The sequence below is a fragment of the Lampetra planeri genome, chromosome 22, assembly GCF_965212315.1.
Source record: "Lampetra planeri chromosome 22, kcLamPlan1.2.h2, whole genome shotgun sequence".
Lineage (NCBI taxonomy): Eukaryota > Metazoa > Chordata > Hyperoartia > Petromyzontiformes > Petromyzontidae > Lampetra > Lampetra planeri.
Genome location: NC_136128.1, coordinates 8,878,672 through 8,892,764, shown reverse-complemented (window position 1 = coordinate 8,892,764; position 14,093 = coordinate 8,878,672). Strand labels below are relative to the sequence as shown.

Genomic DNA, 14,093 nt, shown 5'->3' with positions numbered 1-14,093 from the left:
ACGACGTTTCGGAGGCAACACAAGTCTCCATCTTCAGGTGGGACCGTCACAGCCAAATTTTCAGTAAATTTGGCTGTGACGGTCTACTATGAATCCTTGCAGTCACGAAAGCTTCAAATTTACAATTAAGTATATATATATTTTATTACACATCTCATCAGTCGCACGGAGGCCTATCTGGGAGTGCATAATGTCAGCGGTACGATGTTGTTTCTACGTTTAACAAAAACACCAGGGCGAGTCACACGTGTCGGATCCAGTAAAACACCAGGAGGATATCATGCGGAGCCTTGACTCGGGCACTGCTGCGCTACAGATGCCCTCGGGAAAGCCCAGGCTCCTTTGAGGCCGCAACAAGTCAGTACCTCTGGTTAACATCACCACAAACCTGCTAAACCACACTCGTAAACCAGACACCACCCATAATCCTCACATCCCTCCACTGTCTCCCAATCCATGACATCAGCACAACACCGCTCACCCACACTCGTCAACCAGAGCACACCCATAATCCTCACATCCCTCCACTGTCTCCCAATCCATGACATCAGCACAACACCGCTCACCCACACTCGTCAACCAGAGCACACATCACCCATAATCCTCACATCCCTCCACTGGCTCCCAATCCATGACATCACCACAGCACCGCTCACTCACACTCGTTAACCAGAGCACACATCACCCATTATGAGAGCCGTACCTTTACGGCGAATCAGGCTGACCGGCCCGAGCCCTGCACTTTGGGGGGACTCCGCGTTTTGACGGCACGGTGTCAGATGTAATACTTCCGGTTTAGTTTGAAGGCGTTGGCGGCCCCACACGGTGCTGTGAGCTGCCCCGCACCCCCCCCCCCCCCCGCCACCTATAGACGGCCCTGACCATTAACCTCACTTCCCTCCCGCTGTCCAAATCCATTTCCAAGTCAACTCCACGATCACCTTCACTAACCTCACCACGATTCTCAATGCACTTGGCCCCTGCCTGCCGGCTGCCCTCTCGTCACACCACTCCCCTACCCGCGGCTCTCTGATCCAGCAGCTGAAGGCCTTGACCCAGGGGAGGAGGTCCGATGATGAATGTGTGACGATCGATGTTGACTGGTGAATTCCATCATCGCGTGATAAACATTGCACATCCTGAGGACCTCTCTCCGTGCCCCCCGCACTTTTGCCGTCAAGGATGCACACACCGCATTACCCTTTTAAGGATTCAACACATTACAATCAAAGATCCAAACTAATTGACGAAACAATTAATCCCATACTCTGACAGCGTTGCTTATTGGACCAAGTGCTGTTGGCGAGCACTTCTTAGGGCCCGCGCAGCATACGAAAGGACATTCTGTGTAATACCGCCTGTCCTGTACTCATGTGAATTGCACATCAAGTGATACCTGTCAACCCCTTATCAGTGCACTACCTTATTGCAGACCAATTCAGACATTACTGGTCACGCCGCGCCCTTATACATCTCAACGTTCATCCTACAAGGAAGAAATACAAAAAATAGACAAAAAAAATGTTTGTGCCCGTATTGAAACGGCTGTACGCCGTATGGACCTGACAACGCAATTTCCCTGTACGTGAATACGGGGTAAACCGAATGGGTTGACAGCATTGCCAGGTACACGTATTAAGCGGAGCCAACTTAGCATAGATTCCATTGATAGCTCTGCTGGTGGTTGTACGTAGTACGTATGTATGTTGAACTTCTTTCGCGGCGTACGTATCCAACTAAGGGGCCGTCCATAAATGACGTCACACGATTTTGGAGGATTTTTGACCCCCCCCCCCTCGTCACACGGCGTCACAAAAAGTCAGACCCCTCCTCAAATATGACGCCACAAAGCTCTGCTCCCCCCCCCCCCCTAAACCATATTTCCATTTTGAAAATTAAACATGCTTCAAATCGCTTGAAACTATCGTCATTGTAGTGCGTATTTAATGTGGCGCTGAACTCTGATGTTGTAGGCGAAAACACGTACTGTTGGAAAGCTTACATTTAGCATAAAATTAACTTGAATATATTATATTGAAATTCTCTTATAATTATCATATATTAAAAGTAATTATAACTTTAAAAAACATACTTGAAACTTTGTAGTTGAATGAAGCAAAATGGAGAGTACAATTATAACAATGACATATTCATTCCACAGAATGAAAAGACCTGGTAGAATAATTAAAATCAAAATGTTGAATAACTAAATTTATGCTTCTCCATTCTCCGATGCAGACGAAAAATGCTTCTTCGTGGAATAAATGAAAGGTGACCTTATTAAATTTAAATAATCAAATAGTTAATAATGAAAATTAATAAAAATTAGTGTTGTTATTACAATTATATTTAATTAAGTAGAACCTGTTGTTTATATTTAAAGTTGCGCATTTTGATGTGACGTCACATTTCTCAACCCCCCCCCCCTACATCGTCACAAATGTCTGACCCCCCCCCTAGGTGCGTGACGTCATTTATGGACGGCCCCTAAGACGGTGAACTTAACTGCGATGCTGTGTTTGTCTACACACACAATACTGCACACACGATTTGATAGACTGTTGGATGCAAGGATCTATGAAGGCCGGCACGGCACACGAGGGGGTGGGTGGCCAACACCACGTCCGGCCGCCTGTGTCTCCCTCGTGGCAATGTTTACTACACACCGCACCGGGTACTCATTTGAGGCTGAGTCGACCTAGAGGAGGCCCAGGGCCTGTTCAGTTAATCGTCACCGGTGGTTGGCCGGGAGCGAGAATCGAACCCGGGTCGCCAGTTTCACTACCGCTCCCCACACTCACACACACTGTCTTTCTTCTGCAGACTTATAGAAAGACTGGGTCCTCACAAGTCTGCAATTTGCAAGACGCTCAGAGAAAGTCACGAGGTCGTTCGTCGGAAGTGGAACGACGCGTCGATTCGTCGATGAACATTGTTTTGCCACGCTCACGGCGATACCGTGCATCGGATCACACGTGCACGAATCGATGTTTCTCTATGCTTATTTATTAAATTAGTTATTAAATGCTTAATTTTTGTTAAATTAATCGATGTTTATTCATTTAATCGACGTTTATTTGTGTTGTACGGGAGGGGTTCACGCAATGTGAAGACAAAAATCGAATAAAAACTCAGAATCGTGACAATTCAACGGATGGTTGTGGGGGTCGAGAGCAAAATCGTTAACCACTCACCGTTATACATTCCCGTTTGGAATTCTTGTATCGCGTTGTCAAAGAATAGCCCCGGGTGGGAAGAGTGACTTCACATCGCTTGTTGTGTGTACTCACTTCGATAGGCGTCTTTTGTCCGCATTTGGGGAGTTTGCCAGTAGCGATTTTTTTTCCATCTCGAAAGTTCGCAAGTCGACGAAGGTGAGACGCTCACAGAGTCTCGCGTTCGTCGGTCGGGATGGAACGACGCATCGCGATCGACCCTGGAATACGACGTCAGAGAACCACTTCTTAAGTAAATGTTTCGTCATTTGCTGGTCCTCTTTAATCCACCTTAGGACACATTTTCTACCCCGCACAAATAAACTTTTGTCTCATGTAAACCACGCATTTCGATGGCTCACTGCTGAAACGAACCAAACTCTCAACAACAACAACAAACTCATTTAAGAATGTTATTTCGTTCAGTCGTCGATTTTTTTGCTTTCAGACGAAAAACTTTTCGAGTGGAAATGCAAAAACACATTCCTGCAGAGGGAGCTGGTAGGAACGTTGGGTTGCTCGGTCAATGGCCAGGGTCAACGGCGTCGTGGTGTATTCCGCAAATATGCCCGACTGTGAGGGTGGGCACAAGCCGACGTGAGTAGGTTAAACGTTGAGTTTTATAAGGGCACCACGGGGTGACCAGCCCCTCCCCACCCAGCCCCACCCCTCCCACCCCCCACCCAGCCCCTCCCCACCCTCCCCTCCCCACCCAGCCCCACCCCACCCAGCCCCTCCCTCCCCACCCAGCCCCTCCCTGTACGACGGACGAACACAATAATCCCCTGTGGGCTGGTGGAACCAGTGGGTTCCTACCAGTATAAACATTTGCGAGTGAACATTTGGTGGCAAGCGTAGGCGTGAACGTGTGCGCGCGTCAAGCGGAGAGGGCCTAACTTCGCGCACACTGGCTGCGCAAAACATGTTTTACTTGGCAGTCGAGATGTGTCCACAGAGGCACGTTCATTGGAAGGCAGGGGAGACGGAGGAAGGTCACGATAGCGATGGCAGAGCATTGTTGGCGGTCCACGAACGACGGCGTACATCGGAATATATCGAGCGAGAACTTGGGCCCTTGCTGGGTTGTGAGGGCAGACCTGGACGATAGCTCACAGAGGCTGGGGATTTCTAGAGCCTGGGGATGTGTTGAACTTCTTTCGCACCGTACGTAGGCAACCGTGCTAATCGGGGGTGCAGGGGAAAGACCACTTAAACGCAGCAGGTACTTCTGAAGAAATGAGTTTTGAATCTGGCCTGGTGGGTCTCTCAACTCGCCTTCATTTCCGAGTTGAAACTTGGACTCACCTCTGAGCAGGTCCTACCGGTTTGCCCTGAATTGCTTTGTGCAGGCGTGGTGGTGTGGGTCGTGATGCACGCCTGTGATATCGAGGCGTGGGATGGCCAGCGTGAGTGGATCACACAGAGATTTGCCATCATGATAATTGCCTTGTTCCAAGCATGACGTTACGCTGGATCCGATGATGGTTTCACATTACAAACGCCGCCAAAGGATGCCAAGGCAAAAGCCACCTCGACTCTCCCATTCAATGGTCATGGCTCAAGAACCCCAAGTACTGAGTGTAATGTTGCGAGGTGAGGGGGGAAATTGGATCAGATGGAATGAGAATGTCTGGCTGGCTAATGTGGTGAAGGGCTCGTGTCTGGCTGGCTAGTGTGGTGAAGGTTAGGGCTAGTAGTGTGGTTAGGGTTAGTGCTTGTGTGGTTAGGGTTAGTGCTAGTGTGGTTAGGGTTAGTGCTAGTGTGGTTAGGGTTAGGGCTAGTAGTGTGGTTAGGATTAGTGCTAGTGTGGTTAGGGTTAGTGCTAGTAGTGTTAGTACTAGTGTCTGAATGACTAGTATGGTTGGCGTTAAAGTTAGCGTGGATGGGCTTGGCCTAGTGTGGTTAGGATTAGGGCTATTGTGGTTAGCGCTAGGCTAGCATCTGGCTGGCTCGTGTGGTAGTCGTTAGGGATAGTGTCTGGCTGGGTATTGTCACTTGGATTAGGGAGAGAGTGGTAGTAGTTATGGTTAGGTCTACTATCTGGCTGACTAGTGTGGTAGTAGGGTTAGGGATTGTGTCTTGATAGATATTGTGACTTGGGTTAGGGCTAGTATCTGGTTGGCTAGTGTGCTCCACCATCTAACAACTGGTGCCTTCCCTCATTGCCAGGAATTTTCACTTTTCATTGACTCGTCAAAATTAGTAGACAAATATTGTAAACACAAATATTGTAAAACGAAGGGGGAAAAAACACATCACAAAATGTAAAGGGACAAAGTAAACCACGGTATGCACTTTAATTCAAGTAACAAAACAACATAGCTCTTGTCGAATTTCTGCGGGTAATGAGAAAAACAAATACTGTGGGGCCTTTGAGACCGCTGCAGAGCAGTGCGTGTGTGTGTGTTTTTTTTCGTAATTTGTTCTTTAGCAAGGGGAGCTTACCTGCCCGCATTATCACTCGTGTAATTAATACTGAAACGACGACACAGAGACAGACAAGGGGGTTAACATTTTCTCAAGAACCTTGGGAGACATTTAATCGACCGAACGCTAGCTACACGGTGCGTACGCGTGGCCTAAAATATTAAATATCCAACGTCTTTAAAATGTGGATTTTATTTTACAGTACAGCCACTTTTACAATCCACCTACATTTACTTCCAAAGCAGACTTCACAACTAAATTCACACGAATGTTATCATAAGTATTATGCACTATATACGTAACAAAATGTTTAACCCCATGCTTTATTCGAGCGCTGGGCGGTGGTCATAACCATTTGTTTGTCTTGAGCCAGTGGGTGTTAATTCCACATTTCGACGGCGGGGCCCAGTCTGACCTTTAATAAATAACAATGTCAAGTATATCTCTCTCTCATCAACGGTCGGAGCAGTTGAAAGTCAATGGCAAAGCAAATAGAGTACAGTATACGATTTCAATAGACTACACGGCAGATTTACGAGACATGAAAAGCGTAGAAAGCATTTTGGTCAAAACTCTGGCCCAATACATTGACTGATGACGACTTTGTGTTATAGTGCGTGCGTGTTGCTCGTGACAGATATAGGAGAATATGGAGAGACCCAAACGTGTGATATTCTGCCTAAAATTCTTACCCCCTAGTGTGTTGAGGAGTAAGAAAAGGCACCGTGTTGAATGTGCCGTAGTGCCAAAATGCAGACTTTATGACCTGTGTAGATAATGAAAGATAATTTATCTCACGTCGAATGTCAGACCTGGCATAGCAAACAAGGGACTCAAGACATTGGGTAATGTCAGACGTTTGAACTGCAATCGTAATGCTCTGAACTTACGCTCTGAAACGTTTTGAATGTTAAAGTGCACTATAAAATGTATCAATGTACGCCTATTTGCACTGTGTATTTATACATATAATAACCCACAGGATGTCAATAAGGTACAATTGAAGGCATATATATACACACACACGTACACGCGCGATCAAACGTAGACATTTATGAATAGGTACCAAAAGACCGGTGTATTTTAAACACCCGTATTTGCTGTGTAATAATATTGTTAATTTACTTTTTTTGCGACGTCTTAGCGGAGCATTGAAACAATTTCACGTGATCAAGTCAGTCGCGTTTGTCCCACACGAAGTCGCAGCCAACGAATAACAAAAGCACTTCCACGCACAGATAAATAACCTTCAGCGTCCAGGGCATGACAACCGCGAAATGAGCGCCGTTCATTTTGTACGTGCCTGGCTGTCTCTCTCTGGAGAGAGAAGACCACTCTCTCTCTCTCACGTTTCCATTAAGCCCAGATTTGGCCAAATTTGCAAGTGAGCGGTGCCGTGCTGCAGCCCAATGGATTTCTCTTAACCCTGTCATAAAGAAATGACGATTTGTGTAGAAACCTAGAGCACACTTGCTAATACAATGTTGACAAAATTATGATATAAGCGAGCACCTGTTAAGGCCAGCACAGCACATGCTTATGAGGTGGCAGATTGGGTTCAGCACCATGGACGTGTTGCCACCTCCCGTCTGACCGGCGCTTCATGGTTCAAACCACAACACCGCACCGGGTACTTATTCTAGGCTGAGTTGACCTAGGGGAGGCTCAGGCCAGGTTCAGATATCAATTGGTATTGGTGCTGTGCTCGGCAAGGAATCGAACTCCGGTTGGCTAGGCTTGTGGCACAGTGTGCTAATCACAGCACACACACAAATAAATGTCCCACGTGGCCTGTCACCGCACACACTCACACGCAGGAACGCCGCGGTGTCACTGATGATCATGAATGGGGATGAATCCTTCTCCGCTGAAGTCTGGCTCAGCCGTGGACTCTGGGATGAAGCTGATCTTGCTCACGACTCGACTGGATCCCGACGCGTACACCCGATGGCCCTCTTCGCCTGAACCGCCATCGGCATCGGAAAGCCCTCCACGATCGCTGCTGTATGTGTCGTTCGCAGCCGAGTGGCTGCTGCTACTGCTGCTCTGGCTCCTGCTGCTGCTCCCGTTGTAGCTGCCATCCTGATTCCTGATGCCGGTGCCCAGCCGGTGCTTTCTACTCATGCTGCTGCTGCTGCTGTGGCGGGTTCCGACTTTGCCATCCCTGCCTCGGCCGTCCTTTCTCCTGCTCTTGCCGGTTCTGCCGCGGCTAACGGCGGCACTCCCCGCGACTGCGTCCGCCCCGTCCTGGAGCCACCCCAAGTCCAAAGGACCAAGTCCGCTGGAATCCACGGCCGCCTCCCTCTCCTCGTCCTCATCATCCACCGTCTCCTCTTCCTCCTCCTTCTCAGCCACCTCGAGCGTCAGAGACGCGCCAGATCCGTCCTCGGCATCCGGGACCAATGGCGCTCTCCGCTTGGCCATGGCGGGGGACGGAGCGAAGGCGAAATCGGTGGTCGCGTTGCCGGCGGCCGCGCGCGGTTTCATCTCCGTGCCCAGGCTACCGTGCAAATCCCGAAGCAGTTCCACCACAGTGTCCACGTCGAGCCAAAAATTAGCCCAGCCGCTGTTGCTGGCCACGGCCGTCGAGTCGAGTGAGTGCGGGGGGTCGCCGTGGTAGCGGCGCGGAGGAGGTGGAGGATGATTGTGATGATTATGGGGAAGGTGATGATGGTGGTGATGATGATGATGGCCCAGGATGGAGTTGTGTCCGAAGGACGGGTCCCCGTGACTCCACGGCCACACGTCCTCGTCCAGGCCTGCCGGAGTCTTACCCTTCCCATCCGTCCCAGATTTTTTCCCTGCACAACAACAACAACAAAGGGGTTACAACAATTACCAAAGTGACTTTTGCATGCAGCTGAACAGTTTGCAGAGAGGTGTAACGATCTGTCACAATTCGATTAAAATATTAAATTTTTACTTAACGTAGCGGCCTCTAATGTGTGTAGGGGTCGCGTGAACCAATTGCACGCGACACACGGGGTATGAATATATATGGAACACACTTATACTTGCATGGGTGAACTAATGCATGTGTGGCAGTCTTAAGAATCGTTACACCCCTACAGGTTGGCGACCGTACGTCCCTTAAACACTCGGAAACAAAGATGTGTCTGTGATTGAAGAGAAAAAAAAAAGCATGCAGGCTGGAAACAAACTCGTGTTAATATCCACAAAACGGTGTCTTAAGACGGGAAAAGCAGAACAATAAGTCCCAGCATGCTGTGCATGTCACGGTGACACCACCGCATACATCCCTACACGCAGCACTGTGTTGACTCAGCTCGACAGAGCTGGGGGGGGGGTGAAGTTTTCGCCCCCCCTTTGAATTCAAAGCCATGGCAGGATAACAAGGCAACAACCTACAGGATTCATCATCTCTGCACGTGGACTCATCAGCACAGCGTAGCCGTCATTGCCTTCTGTCTGCGCTCGTTGTGTCGGCTGGTGCGGGGTGGTGGTTGGGGGGGGACTTTATGCTGAGCAGCTCTGGCTGGCACCTACGCTCGCTGTGGGGAACAGATCTGGCGCACGCCCAAGGGTTGGCAATCGCAAGTGTGGGAGTTTTCTGTCGCCGATGTAAAACAACAACAAAAACCCCCCATCGGACAGATTTCTTTCGAAATAATTTAATAACACGACGAGGTCGTTGGTGGCACTGCGAGAGAAAATAATTACGTGGTGCAAAACTGTGACAATGTGGCATTTTTCATGAGAACTCGGTACACAGTGGTGGTGGTGTTAGCCCATTGGGAGGGGCAGGGGGCCCGAAGCATGAACTCCGAGTGAGATAGAGAGGTGGCAGAGATGAGATTAACGTGATGAGAGAAGAGAGATACAGCGAAGAGCCATGATTGTGAAATGAAAAGGAGATGTCGACAAGAGTGAGATGCAGCGAGATGTGGGATGAGCAATTGGCATTTCATAGACACAAGAACAGAGCTCGAATACTTTTAGAGTTTTGTACGAGTACTACTAAAAGGGCCGCAGTTTTTGGGGGGTTTGATAAAAAAAAACGGTGCACTGCAAACCCCGATTGTTTTAATTCGGTGAAATGCGATACGAAAAAAATATGAACGTGTCTGTTTATGGCAATCGAGTTTTACTTGCCGTCAATAAACTGTGATGCGTACACAGTCAAACAAATGTGATGACGAGGCACGAAGAAAACTGTCACGGCCGAAGCACTGTTTGATTAATTGTGGATATCTCATCAAGATTAACACAATTTGGACTCGTACAACAGGGTGTTTTGGCGACAGAACTGAATGAATAAAGCATTGTAAAGTTATCATTGCAACTCTGCATGCGATTTCAATACTGCCTTGCCTTCGCAGAAATGTTTGACCGCTCCCTCCATACGCAGTCTGCTGTATATTTCAGCCCATGAGTATGCTCCGTATTTTTATACACAGTGCAGTGGAGTATTTCACGAGCCAAGGTGGGGGTCGTTGGTCCCAGCTGGAGTGTCAGGATCCACCTTAGCCAGTACTCCCTTCATTCACCTTATTCTGGAAGCACCACTCATGGGCAGTGCCCATCCGCGGACAGAAACATTACCACGTAGGCCTTCGCGAACAATATCATCCATAATATAGTTTTTTTTTTGGGTTAGATCGTGTAAATATAAATGTGTCGTTAAACGCACCACCATCCGACACAGCCACGTGAAGGGCTCACAAGTGACATCATCACATCTATCTCTTTATTTAAGGAACGAAACAGGAGGATTTCTCCACAAATCTGGTTGTCGCCTGATGAAGCTGGTTGTAATTACTGGCGAAACGTCGTACCCAGATTGTAAATGTTGTGGATTTGCTCAACACATCGGTGTTGTGGTACTCGTAACGAATTGGCGTGTTCTGTTTACGTCACAGACCTTACTAATTGGCTGTGTCGGGTGGTGGCGGGTTTAACGACACATTTATATTTACGCGAACTAACCCCAAAAAAACGATATGATGGAAAAATATTACCGTACGTAGCGTCCGTTTCATAGACACATTTGTTATCAACGCTAATCCTGCAGATGTTTCAAATCGCACAAGTATGTGTCCTCTTCTCCAAAACGATGCTCTCTATTAAACACGCTTTAACGGGCATTTATCTCGTTACGTCGTTAAAAAGAAGCTACCGCAACGACCTTGCTATCGCAGGTGCACGTAATCAAGAGATACACCGCTTTAATAAAAAAAAAACATTGTGAGCATTCATATTCTTAGGTTTTTTCGGTAAAGTCACGTAGGTAAAAACATTAAAAACTATTCTTAGTCTCAAGCCTCACCTTACCATATTAATAATAAGTATGCGGCCCTTGCCCCACCACCTTCTCCAACCATTATATAAACGCAGTGGTAACTCCTGCAATCTCTCATTTACTTGATACAGCTGTCGTGGCTGTGACGGTACTACCTGAAGACGGAAGCTTGTGTTGCCTCCGAAACGTCGTGATTTTTATTTTTTTTTATTTTATTTTACTTTTTTATGTTTTTACCTACGTGACTTTACCGAAAAAACCTAAGAATATGAATCATTGCAGTCACGAAAGCTTCAAATCTAGAATTGTGAGCATTCGCCACACCACTGGGTGGCACCAATAATCAATTTGTGGGCCAATGTCTCAAGGACCAAAATGAATAAATCGCGCTTGATAGTAGAAGAGGCAAAGCGATGGCAAACGTAGCGGCGAGTAGCGCGGGTGACGCAATCGACCTGCATGCCGCCAACGCAAAGTCACAATCGGCTCACCGTGCAACAGCTAAATGTTCAAGACAACGTCAAAGTTTACTGCACTCGGCAATGTAATTAAGCAGACAATGCCGCCCCCTCAAGCAAAATCATTTTTGTTACACATCGCATCAGCTACATGGGCTTCTAAACAATATTGTTTGAAAACAAGCCAACTCTGGACCGGTTTCGACATGCTTTGCCTCATCAGCAGGTGACATTCTTTAAGCCAATGCTGGTGATCTTCCTGATGTGTGTGTGTGTTTTTAAAGGTAAGGAGCCTTCCCTGTAAAAAAAAATACCCAGCTCCTCGCTTGGCGAAAAGTGATGTAATGTGCAATGCGCAGTAATTATTAAGCGCTGTTGTAGAGAGGACTGTAAAGTAACAACAAAAATCAGCAAACATTTCCCATATCAAGTGCTCAAAGCGGAAGTGACTAAAGATCCAACACTTGGCCAAAACAGAACCTTGAGGCTCTTCCAAGTACGTAAATCTATTATGCACGATCAATAAATTAGTTAATATGTGAATATGTTTACACGAACAGCATAACACATATTTTATATATTTCTGTTTCGTGTCTCCGCATAAACAGTTAAACCGAGTCTCGTCTAACCGTGTAACCAACGGGCGTCTGGGACTTTGTTGACCCAGCAGCGTATGGACTTGGTGTGGTTTTTGTACAATATGGAGTATCGCAGCAACGATTGTAGCGCTCGTTTCTCCAGGAACGCAACCTGAGCGCTAAGCGAGGTGTGCCCGTATTTTACGAGGACAATTCAAAGCGGGTCACAGCGCCGTCCAGTGGTGGCCGCTGTGCGGTACCGTCACCGAGCACAAAAGTAACGGTCGTTTTGTAGCTTGAAGTTGTTGATAATATTTAACTCTGGGTTCTCCCCACGTTCCGCCAATCTCTCCGCTAAAACCTCCTATATTTAGCCCAGAGGTCGCAACCGGGTGCCCGATACCCGCACCCTACCTGATGCCCGGCTACCCGTACCCGGCCGGGTACGGGTACGGGTACCCGTTTGCAACCCTGGTGCGGCACCTGGGTCTGTCCCGTGACCTCCTATCAGCGTGGCCTCAAAGTGCACCTGGCCTGCCACGGGTGCCGTGGAGGTGTCACCGTCACTCGGTGGCTAATGACGGGTACCGGTTTCGATGTGACCAGACTTTCATAACTTTATTGACACCGGGAACGTGTTTCACATTCCCGAGGGCCTTAATATTCTGGCGAATACGGTAGCAAAGCCTCTTTATCCTCATCCAACCACTTTGAACAGTTATTAGCTGCGTTTGGGCTACACGGAAGAGCCTCTTGTGTAATCATTAAGTTTGTTTTACACGTACCCTCTGGGGGTGCTGCACAGAATACGGACTCACCCAGAAGCGGTGCATTAACACGGATAAAACAATTAAAAGTATAATTAAAATATGTACACACCCAAAGCACCACCCACGATTAGGGAACAGCGAGTTTCAATTTAAAATCTGTTAAAATCCAATAACACAGGGGAATTTTCTTTTTTATAGCACAAGACTCAAATAGAAAACCAATTATCTCCTTAAATCTCTCTGTTTATGGTGGGACAAACATTTGCTTTTATGCTTCAGCCAAATCACAGTGGATTATTCAAAACAAACAGACGACACGTGTATCGTGATGGCACCAGGAACCACTCTTCACATAAGCAGTGGCTGCTGCAGTGTTATTGATTGAGCCCGTATAGACATGACTTCATGATGTCACGGTAAGTGACATCAGTTCAATGACATCATGTCCACTCTTTTTCCGCCAAAAGTGGTGTCACATGGCACCGGGTGACATCCGTTTTGCGAGTACGAAGACATGTTATCGCAAAACGTAAACTACCCGTTTAAACAATTAACGACTCCAAAATCATAAGAAATTGCAATCTGAAGCTCATCCCTTAGCGATGAATGTCGTATCAATAAAATCGTTTTCGATACAACATCATGCCGTGTATGGATTTGGGCATTACGTCAAAAACCTTCCGGGACAATGCACCAACAGTGGGAAATGCATTTCGGGATACGTTGAACAACAGACACGACGGTGAACTCTAGCCGGTGGTACCGCATGGAATGCAAGAAAAATAACAGAACAAAAAAATCACAACAACTTAAAACCAAATGGCCTTAACGAGCTCATGCAAAATGAAAATCACAGCAAACGATACGCTGGTTATGGCCATGCTGGCTGCAGCAATGAATGGACGATGGGGCTGGAAATGAGACGGCACACGAATGGGAGGTGGATTATGACCACACAGCCTTGTACCTGTAATTATCATAGCTGCTGTCACCTTTGAAACCTGATTGCAAAGAGAAACACAGACGTTAAAAGCGGCATTCGCACAGTTAATTGTGAAAAGGTTTTCGGACGTCGCAATTAAAAAGCAAAGTGGATCACGGTGGAGCGTTGTGAAGCGTGCGTTAAGAAGATTTCAGTTCCGCCTTCCCGCATTGTCCAGCTTGGCACGTTAAGACTGATCTGCAGAGGCGCGTGCTGTTATGTGTGCTGTGTGTGTTTCGCAAAAACAGCGAGGTGATTCATAGTCCGGGTCACTGTTCTGGGAGTTACCTTGGCACACCATATCTACTTTGCTTTAATTTTGCAGATTCTTTTGAAGCGGCTAGGGCGGTGGCTCAGTTAAAATCCCCGTTTTTGGTAAACTCAAGCCCATCATCAATCATCA

The 14,093-nt window shown here is 47.4% G+C and overlaps 1 protein-coding gene and 1 long non-coding RNA gene across 3 annotated transcripts in view; one reads left to right on the top strand and one right to left on the bottom strand.

Annotated features, from left to right (window-relative positions):
* Window positions 1–235: 235 nt before the first annotated feature.
* Window positions 236–3,143, top strand: LOC144725132 (uncharacterized). Its single transcript, XR_013586623.1, has 2 exons — window positions 236–357; window positions 2,824–3,143. It is a non-coding gene; the product is annotated as an uncharacterized LOC144725132 (long non-coding RNA).
* Window positions 3,144–5,480: 2,337 nt separating this feature from the next.
* LOC144724980 (extracellular sulfatase Sulf-2-like) overlaps window positions 5,481–14,093 on the bottom strand; it is a 64,695-nt gene continuing 56,082 nt past the window's right edge. For both annotated transcript variants that reach the window (XM_078604349.1, XM_078604350.1), the window contains exon 19: window positions 5,481–8,443. In XM_078604349.1, coding sequence (XP_078460475.1) covers window positions 7,473–8,443 — 971 coding nt within the window. In that variant the 3' untranslated portion in view covers window positions 5,481–7,472. The remainder of the gene's footprint in view (window positions 8,444–14,093) is intronic.